Below are 16,062 nucleotides of genomic sequence, written 5' to 3' on the forward strand. Positions count from 1 at the left end.
GCGGGCAGCCGCCGCGGAACCCCGGCGCCGGGCCGCCGCCCGCCCCTCCGCCGGTCCCCTCGGCCCCAGCCGCGCTCGGCCGGGCGCGGGATGGGGCCCCGCTCGCCGCTGCCGCCGCACCTCCGCCAGACGCAGACCCGGCTGCCGCCAAGGGGCGTCCCGCCCGCTACCTGCAGCCGCAGGACTCCACCACCATGTCCTCGTACTGCTTGTACACCACGTTGTTGCCCGCGTCGATGTAGAGGATGCTGATGGGGGTCAGTTTGGTGGGGACGCAGCAGCTGGGCGGCGTGGAGCCGGGGTCCATGGAGTTCATGAGGGTCTGGATGATGGCGTGGTTTGTAGGCTCCAGGTGGGAGCGCAGCGGGAAGTCGCAGACCCCCTCGCAGTGGTGGGCCTCGTATTCCAGCGGGGCGATGATCCAGTCGTCCCAGCCCAGCTCCTTGAAGTTGACGTGCAGCGGCTTCTTGCTGCAGCGCAGCCGGGACTTCTTGCCGTGCCGCTTGCCGTGCCGGCTGGCGAAGGCGGTGCGGCGCTGGCGCCGGGCCGGCGGGCGGCGGGCAGCGGGCGGCGGCGGCGGGGGTGCGCCCAGCTCGGCGCGCAGCTCCCCGAGGAAGCTCCGCCGCCGGGCGCGGGTGAAGACCACCAGCAGCGCCCGCTCCTGCGGCGGCCGCGGCCGGCGCGCGAAGCCCAGGCCCCGCAGGTCGAGCCAGCGCCGCGGCCCGCGGTCCGCCGAGGCCCGCAGCTCCAGGCACAAGCGCTTCCAGGGACGCTGCTCCCGCAGGCCCTGCCGCACGTCGAACACCTCCCAGCCGGCGGACGAGGCCGCTCGCGGGTCCAGGGCGCGGGAGTCCAGCGGGCGCGGCGAGAGGCAGGCGGAGAGCTGCACGTGCAGCGGGGCGGCGGGCGGCGGGCGGCCGCGGGGGGCCCGGCGGAACAGCCGCAGCTCGGCCCCCACGAGCTCCTCCGTCTCCGAGAGGGTCGACACATCAAACACATACTGCTGCCGCCTCAAGGGAGCGGGCGAGAGATCGTCTGCGAGATAAAAATAATTACAGTCAGTTGCGCTCGGGGGGATCTGCCGAGAGGTCTCTGAGGCGCGGAAGGGAGGGAGCACCGCCGGCTTGCCCGGCCGGGGCCGCTCCTGCCCACCTCACCCCCCACCCCCAGCCTGACCGGGACCGGGGGAGGGTAGGGAGAGAAGAAAGAAGGAGAAGGGAAGAATATGGAAAGGAAAGGAAGTATGGAAAGACCCTCACCAGATAGGAGACAGGTCTCCAGCGCTAGAGGCAGACCCTACTCCATCCACATCCTCTGCCTATCAGCCCCATATACACGTATCTCTTCTTCTCTGAGAAAAACCTGGACTTCTTTTTTGACACATCGATGTACAAAGTGCAGAGTAGAAAGCAAACCAGATTCCCCTGAGCTGCTTTCCAATAAAATGTTTACAACCCCTCAAATACAAAAATTCCCAAAGCCCCTGTGTTTCCCCAGAAGCTAGTAAAGCTTGTGTAGATTTCTATTGTAAAAGTGCCACTGGAGCCTCTGTTTAGCAGCCCCTCACCGCTTTTCCAAAATCAGCCCGCCCCGGGGGTAGAAACAGAGACTAAAGAAATATACACCCGCCTGTTATTTATCGATATTAAAGGTCATTGCGGTTCCTAATCAGTATGTTTCACAACCTCGGCTCTACCTGACAGGTCTCGGGGAACCTCCTGCGGGGCAGGAGAGACAAGGGGATGATTTATGCAAACCAAAACCTTCAGACGGACCACGGCGATGTAAAAATCAATGCGGATTAACGTGCAGTTAATCAGTGCGGATTAACACATTCGACAGTTGCCCTGCATCGCTGCGTGTTCCCCTAGACGTTAGCAGGGAGATGGAGCGTGGAGTGCAGCAGGGATAGCGGGAATTGCTGGGGAAAAGACCTGCCCCGCAGCCAGGCCACAGGATCCTGCGGCGGAGCCTGGCTGCCTGCCGAGCGCGTCCCCCCCCCGCCCCGCAGGGAGCCGCCGTGGGAGGCTCCGTCGCCCGCCCGGACCGCGCCGCGCACCCACGCGGCATCCCAGGCTGCGGGGCTGGGCGCTCGCCGGGCCCCGCACACCTGCCCTGCGCCCGGGGCCAGGCGGCCGGAGCATGGCCGCGGTCCCTCCCCCGCCCGGTGTGGCACGAGGAGTCAGCAGGGAGAGGGAATTCCAGAGCCGGATCTTCCCCGCCTCCCCGGGGCTGCTCGCCGGCGGGAGCGATGCGGAATGGGTCCGGCCCTTCAGGCATCCCGGAGAATTTGAACCCAGGCCTTTCGCATCCCCGCCTCCGCCTCCCACTTCAGGCTTGTCTGTTTGCTCTCGATGGGGCTGCTCTTTCCCCAGCGAGGGGCAAGAGCCAGCCCGGTCGTGCACCCCGCTCGGGGAGGGCGGGAGGAGACTGAAAAAACACGCGCAGAGCCCGAAGAATATCGTCACAGCCCAGGTGACGACAACAGATGCTCTATGGAGCGGCTGAAAATAAAAGTGAAACCCACCGGGACCTGCCTAGAGGTGCCTAGAGTTTCATCAGCACTGCAAGTACAGACCAGGATTCGGTCCATGAGTCTCTTGTGGGTTTTGGGGAGGCGTGGGGGTAATTCTCCCCTTCACAGGCGCGGGCCGTCGGGGCCAGGGGCTGAGGTGCACTTGGTTGCGGGAGGAGGGTCCAATAGCTCAGGAGATCTCTGGTATCATTGCCCCCTCCTTCAAGGGGATCCTGGAAACTTCAGACGGAAGAGGATGCCCATCCCTCCGGTAAGAAAGCGCAGGTCCTCCTCCTCCTTCTCCCCTTTCTCGTCGTCTTTGGGGTTTTTTTCTGCGTCCCACAACTGTCAGATACCCGGGCATGCGACAGGGCGCAGGCAGATCTCCTGGCCCTGCCGAGATGCCTCACACCTTCGTTCAAGGGCTCCAGCGACTGTCGAGGAAACTAGATCAGCGCCTTCCCCTGCCCCTATCCCCAGCTTCGGGGTGTGGGCAGAGCCGGGCCTGGGCACAGATTCGCTTTTAATAGCTCTCGTTGCTTAGGGGATGGAGAGGCGGGTGTCATACTTGGTTTCGAAGAGAGATGCTCGCTGTCTTTGATACTCCCAGTCGCCATGGCGTGGGGATGAGGAGAGTGCTGTCTCCAGGCCGCTGTCCCTCCGGAGAAGACACCCCACACACAAGCTCCTCCTTGTCCTATTCTTGGCCAGCACCACGGTCCTGGGGTCCCCCACATCTCTGCCGGGGTGCAGAAGCAAGGCAGCACTGCCCAGCAGACTTAGCTTTCAGGGAAAGGGTAGCCCTTTCCCGAGGGATGGCGGGGACACGAAGCGCCTCTCCCCTTCCCGAGGAACCATCACGCAGGTGGCCTGCCGCGGCACAGGAAATCCCATTCAGGGGTAACATCCAGGCATGCAGGTATGACGGGAGGGAAGCGGGGGGAGGCTGAATTCCCCGCATGTCCTGGCTGCTGAAAATGGGCTTTAAAGGGTTTGCAGACCCTGTCACACGGCGGTGCGGGAGGCAACCAGCTCCGGCACTGTGGGTGCCGAAAGGCTTGCTCAGGGATGCTCCCCAAGCAGCAACTTTTGAGACTCCAGTTTGAGGGTTTGGGGCGTTGCACGGCTGGTCCGGGTTGCTCGGTGGCATGGCACGCTGGGGACACGGCCGATTTGCAGACAAATGTGTCCCCGGTCAAGCGAATCTCTGAGACGGGTTTCAACAGCACCGAAACTCTGTGCTGGAAAAGTCCCACTGGCTCAGGCGGCTGCCGGCTCCCGTGCCTCTCTCGGGAGGGCAGGGAAAGGGGCAGGGCTGCCGGTTGTTTCAAATGAGCAGCTTTGAATCCGATCAGATAAACGCTATTTATTCACTCTTGTAACCTAATAATTCCAGATGAATACATAATCCTAAACCAGTACTGGCTCGCTCCCAGCGCAGTCGAGAGGGTGGGAAAAGCAGCAGAGGGCGGGGAGGGAAAGCGGGACCTCCGGAACCTCCACAAAACGGGGAGAGACGGGTCTAGGTTGGGGACCCTTTGTTCCAGCGAAGCTGCTGCCTTGCCGACACACAAAGAGCGGCAGCAGAGACGGCGTGGAGACACCCTGGCCGTCCCTCTCTCTCCCTGTGAGCAGTACATAAGGAGAGGGGCTTGTCCTCTTCAGTTTTTCTTTAAACCCCAGGAGCGACTGGGGTGCAACCCGGGATTTCTAACAGCCAGCTCGAGATCTGCCTTTTTCTCAGGCCAATTGAAGGTATCCTTACAGATATTCCCGTTACCGAAATACTTGGTGAGAACAGCAAAGTCATCCCTGCTGGACCGGGGAAAGCCACACTGCAGAAAATGCACCGGGGAGGTGTGTTTTTATTTGTAACGTTAATGTAGATGAATGTTAGTTCCGCAGTAAGTATTAGTTCTATTTCGACTCCGCGTAGTTTATTCTTTTTTTCGGGAAAAAATAAAATATTAGGAGCGGGAAGGAGGGACAGAAGGCAGGAGTAGGTCTACCTAAAATTTAAGGATGTGTCAGTGGCGGGGGGAGAGAGCAGCCCCACTCCGCTCTGCCCCTCCCGAGACGCTCGGGCAGCGGCGTGCCCGGTGCTCCGGCAGGCGGGAGGGCAGGGCCGGGCCGGGGGGGCTGCGCCGGGCCCCAGCCCGCCTTCCCCCACGCTTTTCTCCGCGGTGCGGTGGCTGCGGTTTCAGCATCTCCGAAGCCAAATGAATGACTGGGTTGGGACGTTTCCCTCAATTCCCTGTGTGAAGCCTCTCCCGCTTACCGGGTCGCTTTCTCGCCGCAGTCTGGGCTTTGAGGAGAGACGGGGGTTAACGAAGGCTACACAAAGTTTCGCTTTTCATGGCAGATCAGGTACTGGGCTCCCAGCCAATTCATCAGGGCTCAGATCTTAACTTTACATCACTGCAAATTATACCCAAACCACATTCAAGAAGAATTTTCCCATTCCCAAATTCTCTTTCAAGCCATATTTAAACTTGCAAACCAAAAGCACATTTTTAGTTTAAAGACACTTTGCAGACACTCGCACAACAATAATCTGGAAATTAAAACATATATTGTCCCTAATTGCGAAGGTCTGCCCACACGTTGTCTGCAGAGTAGCAAGGCTGACAGGTATTTCTTTAGGAGCATTACCCAAGCTGGAAACAAGGGGCTGACTCTCCATGTGTGGTATTTTTCCGGGTTTCAATTCCACATCTCCCAGCGCCGGCCTCGCCGCGGTTTTTTATTACACCGAGTGACTAGATTTAAATGTATCGTTCACTTCGCTATTGAGTAACCGAGAAAGACCACACCTTCCTCGGACGAATCCCCAATCCTGCCAAAAACGCTAACTAGCTGTTGGAGGGCTGCTTCCTCCGTTTTTTTTTTTTTTTTTTCCTCCTCGGAGCGAGGAGGCACCTGGCTGTGATGTACCTTTGATCACCGCTGTACCGTACCTGCTCCGGGAAGGCTGCCTGCCCTTGCCCCACTCTCCGCCACCTCCCCGCTTCCCACGAGCAACTCTCGGCCCTCGGGCTCAGAGGGACCGCTGCAACACCGACGGGACATCCCGCAAGGCTCCGGGCCCTCGGCTGTCGGCATCGCCCCGGGAGATGCGCCGAGGCGCAGAGGAGCTTCCTTGGGGAATTTCTACCTGCTGTAACAGACCTTAACCCAGTATCTTTCCCTTTCCCCATTTGCGGCGGTTACGCTACCCGAAATACTTTGACGGAGGAGAAATAATTCCTCCGAAATTATTCGTGTTGAGAAAATCGGCCTGAATATTCCCAGTTCTTGGAGCTAAGAAATGAAGCGAGGGGACGCTTTGGAGGATATTTCTGAGCGATATATGTGGAAGCGCTAAGATACAGCAACAGAGCATACAGATCTGGCCATAACTAGCAAAGACTGAAACGTCCTCTTTCGCTCATAAATCAGACTTCAGGCACGGGAGGACTCCTAACCTCAGTTTCAGCCTGCCCCGAGATTGCAAGGAAAGGAGAGTTTTCTCCGATCGACCGTTTTGGGGTTTTTTTCCACTATGAAGGGAGGAAGTAAATGAGGAGGGCGAGGCGCGCCCGCAACCGTGCCCAGCGCCGAGTGGCCCCGGCCTGCGCCGGATTTTCTCCCCGCGGGCCACTCGGCTGCCGGTTGAGGCCAGCCCAGCTGCGGCACAGCATCTCCCCGCGGGCGGCGGAAACTCCACAGCTCCGAGGTGGAGAGCTCGGTCATCCGTCTCCCCCGCGTCCCCCCCTCAAAAAAATCAAATGCAGCCTCTTAGCAAGCCCCTCGGGAGGGTTTCTGGATTAAAAAATTATAATAATAATAATAATAACGAAAAAAATCAGGACCATGTCCGAAATGAGCCACCGGAATGGTTTGATAGGTGTTAATTACTCGTCCCGTTAGCAGAGCGGCTCCGCGGCCGCGCACCGCCCAGCCGAGCTGCCTAATCCACGGAGCTCCCGGCGCCGCTTCCCCGGACCGCCCTCCCGTCCCGCGGCGCTGCGTGCGCAAGCCCCCGCGCCTTCTCAAGGGACAACAAACAAACGAAAGATAAATTTAAAAATACTCCCCCCGCCGACAGCCCCCATTTTCACTGGGAAAAGGAGAGAGGTGCAGCCCCAGCCGCCGAGGGGACGCTGCGCTCCACGCCGCCGGCGCCCCGCTCTGCCTGCGCCCCGGCCCTGCGCTCCGCTCCCTCCCGCAGCTCCCGCGGCGCGGGGGGTAAAACAGCAACCCCCGAAACACCTCCCGGCACAGGCAGCGCGGAGCCGCCGCGCACGCCCCGCCCGCCCCCGCGCCACCGGCTCCGCGGGCGCGGAGGCCCCGCCGGGCCGGGCCGGGCTGCTCGCTCCTTTCCCGGGTGCACGGCGGGGATGTGGAGCGGCAGCTCGCTGCCGCGCTCCGGCCGTCTGGTCTGCATTAGTGTTTTTATAAGGGGCTCAAACAAATCGAATACAAGGTCACCAAATAATTAACAGTTGTGAATTCCCTCCTTTCCCATTAAAATACTTCCCTGTTTATATTTCATTTTCCTTCTGCCAACGACAACACTGCCTGGGCAAAGGCGCTGCACAGATTACACTACATTGCAGCTTTCGGTCCACCCAGAAACCCGCTGTTTTGCATAAATATGTTGTACTAGATGAACTTCAAGTGGGATTTACACTCTTTTCGTTTGCCACATGCACGGCCGGGCCATTTTCAATTTCTGCACACGGGATCCCCCTTTCGTCCTAGCCCTCTATTCACCACCCTCACGACCCTCATGGCAAGACCAAAATAACGATATTCGGATTCCTGCCCATGCGAATCAGCTGCCTCCCAATTGGAACGCGAAACTGCACAAAGAAAACGGGGAGGGAAAAAGGAGAAGATCTCGACCTATTTCGATTTCCCCGTCCCTTAGGCGCGGACTGCCGCATTTCGTATGCGGGAGCCCTGCCGTGGTCCCGGTGCTGCGCGCAGCTCTGCAGACACAAAAGCGAGAGGCGAGGGACACTGGCAGCAGCCGGCCCTCGTGACAATCCCTTCCCACGGGAGATCCTTCCGAAAATCGCGCTCCCTTGCACCCCGGCTATTTCTTTTTTGTTTTCGATTTGCTCCCAGTCGTGCCGCGTAGCTTTGGAATTGCTTGTTTACAGCTCCCTTCTCCAGCTCCCTCCCGCTCCCTCCTTTTTTTTTTTTTTTTTTTTTTTCTTCCCTGCCTGGTGAAGTCCTTGCAGCTCCTAATTGTCCTGCCTTACTGTGGAGTTCCAATGCTGGGGGTCCTGAGGCCAGTGAGAGCACCATCTGCGTTTTAATGAGTTACTTCATGTGCCAACAGTAATTTTCCTACATTCAGCTAGGTCCTGTCTGATCTTGCGACCGTAACAAGGGGGAGCGAGTGGGGGGCGGGAGGGGGTGGAGAGGGGGGAAGCGCAAACTCTTTCCCCCCTTTCTCCTCTCTTTTTCTACCGATGGGGGGAAAATTATGTATGTATTAAGCGGTAGCGTGGCTTCATTCCCTCTCGAGCTACCCTGAAAACGATCTTATTAGCTTCAAGCGGGAAGGGAAGAAACGAGTCAAAGGGGAGCGGCTGTCGGTGTCTGCACCGAAATGCTCTGCCCGCAGCCTCTGAGGGCGGTGGGACCGGCGGGCTTGGGACTGCTGCGGCCGGGAGCTGCTGCCGGTCAGAGCCGAGCGCCGAGCAGCCCCGCCGGCCGCTCTCATGGACACGCAGGCACCGCAGCCCGCCTCGTACGGGAAGAGTATTTCTCGGCAGGATTAAAAGTTGCTTCCCGCTCCTCTGCTGGCTGCTGTCCCCCCGAAATGCTGCCATGCAGGATGGCGTGCGGCAGGTGGGACGGCCACCGTCATACCCCCCCGGAGCTGCCTCTTAGGCGAAGAGCAGCCCATCTAATTGGGTCAATTTGGGCGGCTATACTGTCTGCAAATGAATTGACAGAAAATCTGTCTCCCCTTCCCCGCTTTCTCTGAGCAAAGACTGTTCATCATCAGCACAACTCCAGCTCGCCAATTAACTGGGCTAGGAGCCCACGGGGAGGTGGGCAGTAAAATAGCTACCACTTCAGAGGAACGGAAGCTCTCTTGAAGTTTTTTGGTGATGTGCCATTGGCTGGTCCACTTCATTATGGGAGACTAGACAATATTTGATATGTTATGACATGAACACTCAATTAGATCACTGAGTTGAAGTACTCCAATCAGTGGCTTGATGCTAAGCAACCCTCAGAAGGTCCAGCAGAAGGTCACAGCCTGTGACACATCAAATCAAAATCAATGGGGAAAAGTGAGGCTTCTCCTTAATCAAACCAGGACTTCTGTTAGCAAATCACTTCCCCCGAGGTAGAATCTCACATGCAGCGAGATGAGCTAAATTTGTTAAATTAACTGTCTTTCTTCTGGTTATCAAGAATAAGATGATATCGAACGCGGCTCCATTTCCTGCGGCTCGCGGAGTTAGTGCCCCGTTTCCTCTCCGTCAAGGGGGAGCGGTCCAGCTCCTTTCTGACGGCTGAGTTTTCGAAACCGTATTTCTAGAAAGCGAGTCCTCTTCCCCCCACCCCCGCAACGAAGAAAACAACCCCCATAAGGTGAAGGCGGAGAGCAAAACCCCGTGTCCCCTTTCCCCTCGAAAACCTCTGCGCGCTTCCTACCGCGAGGGGCACATACTGTGGGCGCTTCCACGCATCCTTCCACGTGGGAAGGGGCGCGACGGGCACCGAGGCGGGAGGCGAAGAGCCCCCCCGAGCTCCCTCGGCGGAAAAGAATCCCCCAAGCCAGGGGTAGCGATGGGGCAAGGGGTTGAGCCTTGGGTGCCGTGGGCGGGGAGAGGCTTCCGGCGCGGGGAGGCGATGAAGGGGGTCAGTTTGGGTTCGGTTCGGTTCGGTTTGGGGCGACCGGCTCCTGTACCTCCAGGGAGCCGTGTGATTTCCCCGGCGCTCTGTTTTGCCCTAAAACGGCTGGGACACGGCGGGAGGGCGGCGAGCTGCCCCGGGTCCCGGCACCGGCAGGTACACCAGTGCCCGGGGAGACGCGGACGGAGGGGAGGGTCTTCAGATGTGGGAGAGGGGGAGGAACGAAAGCACAACCTTCATTAAGAACCTGTTAATTAGTCTGTTCTTAATGCTTTACAACCAGGGTAACGAAAAAAGGGGAGGAATAAAAGGGGCGGGGGGGGGGGGGCGTTTTTATGGAAGGGAAATTTGATTCTGGATCGACGAGAAACGTGCACCCGTGGCCCCGGGTACGAGCGATACAACGAGAGAAAAGCAAAGGAGGGCCCCGGCCAGGGCTGCAGGTCACGGAGGGGTCCCGGGAGCCCCCCGGCACCGACGCTGCCCGGGAAGATCTGCGGCCCGGGGTAGAGGGCCCCGCTGCCAACCCCGGGGCCCGGGGGTGCGTGAGGACCAACCCCACACAGGGCTCAAAGGACGCGGCTCCGGAGCAGACGTCAAGTCCGGCAGCCCCTCGCTGAGTCCCGGTACCGGGAGGTACCTGGGCTGCACGCTGCCCCCGCAAGCGGAGCCGGAGGGTCCCAGTCCCAGCGCGCTCGGACGGGGCGGGGGCCCTTCCAGGTAAGCCCGATAACGGGACCCGAGGCGAGAGCAGCCTCAGGCAGCAGATGATTGCCCTCGGTCAGTTTAAACTTTTTGCCGTGCAGCCGTGTCGTAAGAGCCGCCCTTTCTCCGGCGGGCGGAAAGAAACCAGAAGAGCGATATTTAATTTTTTTTTTCCAAGGTTGAATTTATACCCAAATTCCGCCTTGCAAAGCTGGGGCGTGTTTTCCACCACCCCATGACGATTCGGGGAGGAACACTCGTGTTTCTCGCACGCAGCACTTAGGGCTGCCGCGGCTCGGGTTCAACGCCGCGGGGCCGTTTGCTTTAAAATAAAACAACGCGACTCCCAATTTACCGACACATCTGCACTTTCCTGCAATACCGGGGCGGGGAACAGCACCGGTGACCACTGCAGCGCGCTCCCCACCTCCCCAGCACCAGGCTCCGCGGGACGGCAGCCTCGTACCATGGAGAGCCGCGGGAAGCGGCACCCGCAGCCCCGGGGGGACCGTGAGGAGCGAGGGGGGGCAGAACTTACCTCGTCCCCTGTCTACAAAACTAGTGATGGTGTTGGCGGATTTGGACGACTGAAAAAAGCTGGCGTTGATGCCCAGTTTCTCCGCGATAGAGTAAGTCCTGAACAGAGACAGCATGTACTCGTGGGGTTCCGCCCGTGGGAGCGCCCTGCCGATGGCGTGTCCCCCTTGCCGCGGGCGGTTCTCCCGTGGGGACCGCGGCACTCTGCGGCTGCGACCACCTTTGGAAGAGGCGGCGAGCTCCGAGGAGGCAGGGAGGGAAGCCGGGAGGCAGCAAGGTAAATCCCAGAGGAGGCTGGCGAGCAAGGCGGCGGAGAGCAGGGCCCGGCGTGCATTCATAGCGAGAGGCGGCGGCGGTGAGGAGGAAGAGGAGGGCGGCCCGACGTGCGGCTCCGGCGGCCCACGGAGCGGCGCGGGGACTGCGCGGCGGCGTGGCGCGGAGCGGCGACTGCACCCGGGCGGGCTCAGCCCGCAGCCGCCCGCCCCGCCCCGTGGGTACCGCCCCGCCGCGCACCGCCCTGTGGGGGCACCCAGCCCGCCCCACGGGGCGGTCCGCGGCGGGGCGGGACACCCCGCGGTCGGGTGCTTGGGGGTCCCTCTGCTCCCTCCTCGCTGTGTGCTTCACGCGGGAGGTGGACACGAGGGCCGGAGAGAGATGCCGCGCGTCTTGCTGCCACCTCTCGGGTACCGCTTCTCATCAACCCACCGGAGCTGTCATGTGTTCAGGTGCCTCACAGGTTCTCCAGTGCTGAGTGGGGGCAGACTCATGCGAAGCTAATGATTTTGCTTGAGGCTCTCTGTATTCCCGTGGCCATGTGCCTGGAAGCTTGGCACAAAGCAGGGGTCTTAAAAGAAGGAGAATGTGGCGGACAGTGAGGGTCGCACCTTGGGATGTGCCAGGGCCCATCTAGCTGGCAGCCTTCAGGCAGGCCCTGCCACCCATCAGAGAAGGAAGGGAAAGCATAGAAAGAGCCAGAGACCATTCTCCTTTGTCTTAAAATCTGCAAATCTGCTACCAAGAGGGCACCAGCCCAAGTGGAGCACAGTACCAGGCTGGGGCCTGGCAAAAGGCAGCGCCGGGCACTACTGAGCAGGCAGCACTGTCAAGATAATCAGGGTAGCCTGGGGCAGGCAGGAAAGATTCCTCAAAGCAGGGCACACATTTGCCTTGTGCTGGTCATGCAAAAGACAGCAGTGGAGCAAAAGTACCAGGATTCAGAAACTCACCCACCCCTTTTCATTCGGCTTTTCAGAGGTGCATCCTCCAGCATAAAACTGCTGTCAATTCTCCAATGGTTTCATCCAACCACCTGTCTAGGGTTCAAAGCCATGGACAAAGTGTGATAACATGTTTGCATTACTCTACCTGTCCTGATCACTCCTTGTTTCTCCTTCACCTTCTCATCCTCCTGCCTGAACCATGGCTCTGCTGCTGCAGGCAGCTACAAGCCACCCTCCTCCACTTCCCCGTGTGGCTTTTCTCTGCCCTGTGCTGAGCTTTCCTCCTTTCCTGTCCTGGTCTCCCACTGTCCACTTTTTTTTACCTCTCCTGTCTGTCCCAGCTCTGCCACTGGTGGATTTTCCTCTCATTCCAGTAAGAGATCATGTGTGTTTAGCTGTGAAAGCTTGATCCATAGTAAATAAAGGGAATCTGGCATTCATCCCACATTGAATCTGAGATCTCCGACCATGCTCCTCCATCAGCTGCCATTTTTCATGCAGTCACACACTGGACTTGTCTTTTTCTTCCCTGTTCCCATTTTCTGCCAAGAGAGAGCAACTCATACCTGGGCTTTTGGCACCACTCCCAGTGCAGCACAGGATCAGTGAGATGAGGCAAACCCTGACAGGGCATATAGAGCAGGTTTCTAGCCTGGCACATCCCAGTTTGCCTGTAGTCCCACTGTGCTCCCCATCTCCTATGGAGAGATGCTAGGGACAGTGAGGAACATGAGGGGAATGTTCAGAGCGAGTGACGGGCTCATGTTCCAAGTGAACCCGGCTGCATCTCTGCTAGCAAACGAGAGAATTCCGAGACAGGAGCTCACACTATCCTGTAGCCCTCCATACATGGCTTAGAGAGCTCCCTGGTGTGGTTTTGGCCCATGCCAACTAGCACTTTCCCAGCCTGTTACAAGTATGGCTTGTGCCAGGGGCTGTCCATTGGATGTGACCATGTGGATGTGCGACACATCGTACAGCTGGGATTAGAGAATGGGGCCCATCATTGTCTTGGCTTCTTTTTAGCAGGATAGATGTACTGCGAGATGCTGGCAGATGAGCTGCGAAGAGACAGGGCTACAAAAAAGTATCAGTGACAGTGCAGAAATGAGGCAAGTGTTCTGCAAAACCAATTCCCACTTCATTCCGTCCCGTTTCTTCACCCCCTTTTATTTATTGTGCTTTCACTCCTCCTGCCTATCCTCTGGATTCACAGACACCCTCCTGACCACTATCCTTCCTTTTCATCACTGCTTTCTGCACTGGGACCTTCCCCCCTCCTCCTGTCCCTTTGGCTTCACTTTTCTGATGCCTTACTTTTGTTACTTCTGCTCCCCTTTGCCACTCCCATCCTTTCTGCTCTGTACTTAGCATTTTGGCTGCTTTTTTCTTGCCATGACCCAGTTCCTTCCGGAGCCTTATCATCACTTTTTTGTTTCCTTCTGCCCCTTTTGTGTCCTATTCACTTATTCCATGCTCCTGCTGGCTATCTCCAATCAGCTGCCCAGCTCCAGTTTCTCCTCTGTCAACTTCTGCCCAACCCTAGCCCCCCAGGCCCTTTCTTTTCTCTCCTGCTGTATTTCATTGTCCTATTTTTCTTTTCTGATATTGTTCCCACTTCCCACATCCCCTCCTTGTGGTCCCAAATGCTGCTGCTGCACGGCTGCCCTTTTCCACTCTCACTCCACTGGTTTCCAGGGTCCCCTCTGGTGCTCCCAGAGTGTCTGTTCCCTTCCTGCCTTTGTCTCTCAGTCTGTCTCTCCTCTTCCCTCTTTGTTCTCAGCTTTTTCCTCCCTCGGCCTCCTCCTCTCCCAAGGGGAGGTGGTTTCATACTAATGCAAAGCTGCAAGGTCTCGAGAGCAACTTCCATCAGCCTGATTTAATTTCTAGCTGCTGCTTTTGCATATTATAACACATTCTCTAAAATTGACTTGGATGGCTGCTTTGCACTGTCACTTCTTTATCAGGGGCCTGAATTGAAGCCCTCTGCAGCTAGCAGGGGCCTTTCCTCTGGCTCTTGTGACCTTTCAGGCAGTGTGGAGGCTGAGGCCCTGCTAAGGCAGATGCCCCCATGGTAGCGCCCCAAGACAGTGTTGCTTAGCAGGTGAGAGTGTACACAGGTAGTAGTAACAGCCATAAATCAGCAGTGTTCTGTTCTGGCCCGTTTCTCTAACCCTTAGGTTGCTCAGGGTGTCCCCTTGCCATTTTGGAAGACAATGCCGTTGTTCAATACAGGTAATTGTCAAGACAGTCACTTAAGGGAATGACAGAGTAGGGAACTGTGGGGATATAGCAGTTGTGACTCCCCATGGAGCTACACAGTCAGGCCACCGCGAGGGACTTGAATATATTGAACCATCTTAAGAAGTTTTGGGTTTGATTGTCACTGAGAAAACTGTGTGGCACTGGACCTGGGAACTGCAGGCAGGAGTGGACACGCATGAGAATGAATCAGGGCCTGTGAGACACTTGGGATCCCCGCTTCAGTGCATGGCAAAGAGTGTAATAATGGCAGCAACAATAAAAAGAGTAAAATAATAGCAGCCACCAGAAAAGAAGAATAGCATTTTTAAAAATTATTTCCTTTTCGGTTTTCTCAACAATAAAAGTTGGCCAGATTTCAGATTATAATTGCATTATACATATTTTGTAACAGTATTTTAATTTCAAATATGTTTCTCTGAACTAAAGCAATTTGGAGACTGCAAAAATGCAGTTTTAAACCCAGTTTCATTAATTTCCTAGCACTAGTGCACATATTTTCACAACTTTCACACTTTTTCTTTCAGAGAATTCGCTATTCTGGGGAAAAGAAAAATGGCAAATTTGAAAGTCGGGAAGCAGTCCAAATCAGATGTGATTTTTTTCATCTGGAAGTTTAATGGAAATTTCTCTTGCTATAACCATAACACGAGCAGCGACGTTGAGGAAGAATGTCAGAGGTTAAAATTCATCCCTGCAAAGAGGTCAAGCCAAGACATAAGCATCACTCATTTCACCTCTGTTTTGTGGCCATTTGTAAGAGTTAACTGTGGTGCATAAGGGGTATGAGTACAGAGTTCATCGGTTTGTAGACATTCCTTCTTGTATTTTTCCTTTTTTTTTGTGTCTAGGTTGATGCTTGTTTTAACATGAACGATCTGTTGTAGGATTTTTATTTCTGTGAATCAAAATCATTCTTTATTAGGATGACTAGAAAATGTATGCCCTCAAACTATGGGCTTTCCTCTGCTTTAGCACAATAGGCTCCAAAAAGGCCGTGGTTACACCACACAATCGGGGGCAGGGATTCCTACCGGCACGGCAGTTAGCACATTTTCCAAAATGCCCGTGTAGTCCATATGTGCTGGTTTTCAGCAAAACACCAGCCTCCACCAGCCTGAGCTTTGAAAATGGGAATTGTCTTTCAAAGGGCCTGATTCTGAGGCATTAAATTCTCATGCTTTTAGCCTTAGCATTTTTAGTACCTCTAATCTTTTCTGCAGTGCTCCTGAAAAGGTTTTCAGTACTTCATACTGGCAGGAATATTTATTTTTCAGTAGGTTTATTTTGACCCAGGAGTTGTTTCCCTTTCCCCAGATGGATCTTCCCTTATGGGTCATGGGCCAGCTCCTCTCCCTGCCTCCCTCCCGGCCAGGCTGCCCTGCTCTTTGCTGAGAGCATCTTCTGAGATGGAGCACAAAGCTCCTTCTCTGCTACTGGCATTCTAGACCATCATATATATATATATATATATATCACAGAAAACCATCACTTTTTTCTAAACATATTTATTTCAGCATGCCCCATTTCCAAACTGTCAACATAAACCTCAAAAGTCTTAGTAGATCAAGATTTTTAACTGACAAAACTATGGCATGTGAACTAACAGGAGACAAAGGAGCATACCCAAATAAATAGGGTTGCTTTAGGAGAGTGTGAAGTACCTCCTGCATTGTGATCCTCCAAAGAAAGTTCTGTTTCACTTTCCAAGCATCCCGCAAGGGATCTACACCTCTCCCAGCGCCCCGCAGCCTGCAGAGCTCTTCCAGCTGAGTCCCCCATGTTCCGGCTCAGTGGAGGCTTGTGCGGCCCCACAGTGTGGGGACAGGCTTTCCCATCTCTCTTCCTTTCGCTCCTGCTTTTGGCTGTTAGTCTTTTCACAACAAAAGTCGGTAGAAGGAGCAGGGCTCACCCTATGCAACACTGTTGCTTTTTACAGTGTTTTATTTTGCCACAAAC

General features: G+C 56.3%; 1 protein-coding gene across 1 annotated transcript; it reads right to left on the minus strand.

The window, feature by feature from the left end:
• Positions 1-63: 63 nt before the first annotated feature.
• GDF6 (growth differentiation factor 6) lies at positions 64-11,046 on the minus strand. The gene is made up of 2 exons (XM_042036420.1): positions 10,623-11,046; positions 64-1,035 (listed from the first exon to the last, which is right to left on the minus strand). Exons 1-2 carry the CDS (start codon positions 10,957-10,959, stop codon positions 167-169), a joined length of 1,206 nt encoding a protein of 401 aa, XP_041892354.1. The 5' UTR covers positions 10,960-11,046; the 3' UTR covers positions 64-166.
• Positions 11,047-16,062: the final 5,016 nt, after the last annotated feature.

The sequence above is a fragment of the Corvus kubaryi genome, unplaced genomic scaffold, assembly GCF_017639235.1.
Source record: "Corvus kubaryi isolate FWS band 111438036 unplaced genomic scaffold, C.kubaryi_AGA036_p1.0 37385, whole genome shotgun sequence".
Lineage (NCBI taxonomy): Eukaryota > Metazoa > Chordata > Aves > Passeriformes > Corvidae > Corvus > Corvus kubaryi.